General features: G+C 31.3%; 1 protein-coding gene across 2 annotated transcripts in view; it reads right to left on the reverse strand.

The window, feature by feature from the left end:
- LOC106459448 (dnaJ homolog subfamily C member 17-like) overlaps positions 1-5558 on the reverse strand; it is a 154865-nt gene that overhangs the window by 58424 nt on the left and 90883 nt on the right. For both annotated transcript variants that reach the window (XM_013919070.2, XM_013919067.2), the window contains exon 5: positions 1796-1872. In XM_013919070.2, coding sequence (XP_013774524.2) covers positions 1796-1872 — 77 coding nt within the window. The remainder of the gene's footprint in view (positions 1-1795; positions 1873-5558) is intronic.

A 5558-nucleotide genomic window follows, 5' to 3' on the forward strand; every position in this document is an offset into this window, starting at 1 on the left:
TTACCCATTCAAGCCGTCTCCAGCCATTATTAAGCATTGTATATATATATATATATATATCCACTTTTAAATTCCAATGGCCTTGAAAGTGAAAATATTTCATGCTTTCTTCTAATTTGAAATGAAGTGTATCTATATAAAGACTGAGTTAAGTCAATGATATTTCTCCGATCTCCCACTTTCTTTGAAATTACAAAGAGATGGGAGTAAAAACCTGGAAAAGTGTGATAAACAATTTCTATTTCTCCTTTTGTAAGACCCTAATTTTCCCAATCCAGAACTTGTAAGCAAACAGGATAAAAACAAAGAGAAAAAATGGAAGGAGGAAGACAAAACTGAAAGTAAAGAGCAAACTGAAGGATCTGTCAAACCCAAAGATTTCAAAGCCTAGGATCCCACAAATGAACTGAGATGACTTCCAAAAAGTCTGGATGGAAGAGTTATCCAGAAAAGAAAGGTTAATGAGCAAATCTAAAAGCCCCACCTCACTACTCCAACAATAAGCCATTCAAAAGAAGTGAAAGATACATGTAGATGTAGAAGGTGTCAGCTAAGAAGAAGAGGATGAACATTACTTGCTGGTGCTTTTCAAAAGAAATGACAACTAGAAACCAAACAAAATACTAAAACCCTAATCCACGTTTACTACTGGCATGCTTTTAATGAATGGAAAACAAGTTTGGGTGAAATAACTGTAAAAATAAAATGATATGGAAAAAAACCAAAAGCTCTTTTAAGGTCAGCTGAAAAGATGGGGAACATAGCATGATGGGCTAAAGTTACAAAAAAACCTAAGAGTCAGTGGTAATAGAAACAAATCACTGAGACCCATATTTAATGAAGACTACAAAATAGATATTTGATCCTGACTAAAGGAACCAGAACAGGAACAGCTGATAGGTAATCAATGTGCAACAGAAGAAAGTCTTGTTCCAAGGCCAATCAGGGCTTTGTGCAGGGCAGAAAACTGACAGTGTATCAAAGAACTCACCGTAATCTAATAGCCAAGTCTTCTTATAATTTGCTATTTCTAAAAAAACATCAGTAACAACCCACATATCAGGACTAGATGGAAGAAATGAAGACTGAAGGATTGAATTATCTGACATACTAACACACACAGGTGTAACATAATTGGTCCAAGATTTAAATCAGAAGATACCTGAGAGAGAGGGAATAGCAGAAAATTCTTCAAGATTAGGGCTTCTATGAAATTTGCACTCATGATCATAATAGCTGCCAGGGACACCAGCAGAAAATTCAGCACTGATAGCCCAAATACATTCATATGGGATTACAATGCAACCATAGAATCACCTTACACCCAGAGGAAAACTGCATAAGGCCTCTAAAGAAGTTGTAGACGTTCCAATATTGTTAGAAATATTTGCCTCAGAATTAACACTGACTTTCAAATTCATTTTAACAAACTTATCAAGGTTACTGTCAACAAGAAAATCTAGGTTATAGAAGGGACGCAGAACTTATTTACATCTCCCTCATGCAATAAGTTACATGGAAGGTGGGAGGGTGGAGAAATATGGGTAGTTGGATGCAAGCTCAAAATTGTTGCAAGGATATCCAGAATTTAGTCATGTGTGTTGACAGCATGAGAGCATTTCAACAAGGAAAGGCTTACTGCACTTCAGAGGTAAGTCTGCCTGTTTTAAAATTGTAATTGAAAAACAAGTTAGCTTAAATAAAATGTTCTTAAAAGTGTTCAACTTTCGTTTAATTATTTTGCTATACTTCCTCTTAAAACTATCATCAATATTAGAAATTTTTTTCTATTTACCTCTTCTTGAAGTGTTTTTGCTGGATCTACACTTCCAAATTCTTCTTCTCTGGCAGCTTTTTCTCTAGTTTCAAGATCTGTAAGAATTATGTGTAACATATTTGGTATTCTTAAGCATGATTATATACTTATGTCATTTATATACATCACACAATTTATATAAGATTTACATACAATGCAACAAAACTAGTGTGGTATTCTCAAATTCATAGATTTACTTGCAAGTAACTGGAGGCTCACTATAAAATGTTTAGTAAAACAAAATTGAGTCTGAAGCAAACAGAGAGACTGGACACAATGTATTACACAGTGAAATATTATCTCCATCAAACAATCATGGTTTAAAACAAGTGCATCATTTTGGTACCTTTATTAGAGAACTCAAATATCATCAAGTCTATATGTAGTAAAATCTAATAATTTTCTCTCTAAAACCATCATCTTTCATACAGAGAAAACATGGCATTACATATAAAAACAATTCCATTCCTATCAAGATGCAGGCAAGATGGAGAACACTCACACTACAAAATAAGGGATGTTGAAACTTTGAGGTATCACCTAATTGTTCAGTCAAAACTGTTATGGTCTATGTCTATACAGCATGCTCCACTTTTGAGGAATCTTTCCCACAAGAAAGTACATAATCTCTTAGAACCTCCTAAATGAATATCAAAAGTTTTTTTTATATGGTAAATGTTTATATTTTATTTTCAGTTTTCTCTACTACATTACTTCTACCTATTATCATCAATATACATTGCAATGAAATGTTTTAAATTAAGAAATGGAAATATGTAAATACTTTTTAGCTTTTTGCAGAAACTTGATTTTTAATATGCATAACTTCATGTCTTTATCTTTTAACTTAGTTTATTTTTAATTTTCCTTTCCAATTCTTTGGCTTTTATTATTTATACCAATACATCAACTAGTACCCTTGGGCTTTATTATTATTATTATACAGAGACTTCCACAGATAGACTTGTTTCACTAATGCTTTGCACATTCGGATGATACCATCCTGTTTATACACTTTTACAATCCAGGTGACAACACGTTAAACTTATAAAAAAATCATTAAACCTTTCAAGTATGATTTTTAAAACACAAATTGTACATAATTAACTAAAATATAAAAGACCTAAATACAATTTAATTGTCTCTCTAACTATAGCATTTTTAGGTAAGAAGCCACCATTAGTGCCACAGTTGATCAAGCAGATAACAATATCAACAGCAGTTATATGTACACTGTAAGGAAACTGAGCACCAATTTCAAATTAACCGTTGGTGGAGTATAGTGTAGATTGAGCTCTTTATAACGACTATATACAGTTGTGTCTACTAACTACATGTATGTTGTAGATCTCAAGGCAAAGTAGAGAAGATGGGCATCGCACTAGTCAAGGGTTGGAAAATTTAGAGCTGTTTCCCAGACAAAGCAGTTACAGATTTTAGATACCACATGTCAAATAGGTCAAACATACGTACTTTACATCTACATGTAATGGGTGGCCAGATAGGCCAGTCACAATAGATTTATATTAAATACAGTTGCAAGTGGAGTACACAAGTCACTAACTCAAAGGAGTTTACAGTTAGAATAAAGAATTGACAATGAGACTGAGGTTTCAACAACACATACAATTTTTGATATTTCACTCATCAACTCTGTTACAATTCTCTCCAACTCTTCTATTATACTTAAATGTTTCTCGGTTAAACTATTACTAGTTAATATTCTGACATACTTTACCATATAAGTTCTCCTTTAACATTATATCTTTTTACACAAGTGTTTTAACTACACTACTCAATTGAGAGAACTAGCATTGGAAATTCACATTAATGTTGAGATGGTGTTCGGGCAATATTGTACATTTGAATGCTTCAACATCTTGAAAACTGCTTTAGCTCTATCTTTCTTGGTCCTTGGAGACTTGTATAAGTTATCTGATCACAAGATCTTAAAAGAAAAATTATTTTTCAGCTCAACACATGAGTTTTTATATTAAGTTTTCTTGGATTCTTGCGAGGGTCCAAACAGTATACATATCCACCTGCAAATAGGTCTGACACTTTACTGGACAATTTCTGCAAACTCATCAGCCTGTTCAGAACCAAAACCATAACTCTTTAATGACTGGTTGCAGTTAGAGTCAGTAAATCGACACCCTATTTGTTTGTACAACTCATCGCTTCTCTTGACATCAATCCCACATCAGAGTCCCGACTCCTCCCTTTGACATAAACTTTTCTGTAGCTTTTTCTCTGCTATCAGGGCATCAGTCTATAGATATCCATCTCATGACTGTCCTTCATATAGGCATTCTCACAGTGTTCTAGCATCAATTTAGTAATATTTAATTCTAGAAAAGTCTTTAATTTGTAATAGACTTGCTTTTTCTCCCTCAGTCCACCATCATTATATAACTGTCCTTCATCTGCGTTGCTCAACATCTTCTTATAGCGTGTATGCATGTCTTGCCTAGACTTGCATAGAACTTCTTATAATATACATATTTTTCATAATTTTTAATACATTTCAATAAATTTCATTACTTAAATACCCACAAATGCTTCATACACACTCATGTACATTGTCAGCTTATGTCACTAAGAGTAAACCGCTGCTAAAGTTGAGATTTTCCATAGTGCATGAATCACATGACACAAAAACTGCAGTTTAAGTATTTTTTTAAAAGATTTCCTTTGAAACAAAGGAATTATAGCTTAAATAACATAACGATTCAAATTATAACATACATTATAATGTTAATTTTATTGACATATATTGATAGTAAAGTGGTTTAATTAAATTTTGAATATAATGCAGTACCATGTGCAGAAAGGCACCAGAGGACATAGGGTTGAACAATAAAGTTGCATGTAATATATATAAAATATATAGCTTCATAAAATACAAACATTATAGAAGAGTTTTAAAAGAATAGAAGAGATAAAAATCAGGAATTAATATTTACAACAAAAGTTAACATTTTCATTTTTTCTTAATCGTTTTCAAATTTCAAAGGTGCAAAATCTTACAATTATCATATATGAAAATATGATATTTGCAGGGGCAACATAATCTATAGAAAATTTTTGCAGTTTCAAACTATTTTATCCAGTAGTTTTACAATAAAATAAAACAAACTTTACATCAGGTTTGTGAAACTGATGCACCCTACACTGATAGTTAAAACCTGAAACAGGAAATGTAAAAGCAAACTGCATACTGTACAAAACAATGGCAAAACATTATCAAAACACAAAATAAAGTGAGCCCACAAGCATAATATAATAGAAATTAAATTAAAACACACACAAGTAAACAGCAAGAATTACAAATCTTTACCACACTAAAAACAAATTCAAAAAATCCTTTATAAAATACATTTAGAAAAGAATAAACCAAATAGAACACACTTCAACAGTACAAAATAGAAAATGTATATATAATTAAAAAAACAACATAAAACCCTTTACGTAAAAACACAATATACAACAAATCTTTATATAAAACAAAACCACTTGTAGGATATACACACAAGTTCACTTATTATACACAATAAGAATCATAGTAATAATAATAATAATCATAACACACAAAATAAAAAAATCCATACATACATTTGTGGAAAATATGTAAAATAATATGTACTGTTTTACTTCACAATATTTACACTACATAAAACCAGATTAAAGAAAATAATATATAATTAAAAATTAAAATATATATATATATATATATATATAT

The sequence above is a fragment of the Limulus polyphemus genome, unplaced genomic scaffold (assembly GCF_000517525.1).
Source record: "Limulus polyphemus unplaced genomic scaffold, Limulus_polyphemus-2.1.2 Scaffold610, whole genome shotgun sequence".
NCBI lineage: Eukaryota > Metazoa > Arthropoda > Merostomata > Xiphosura > Limulidae > Limulus > Limulus polyphemus.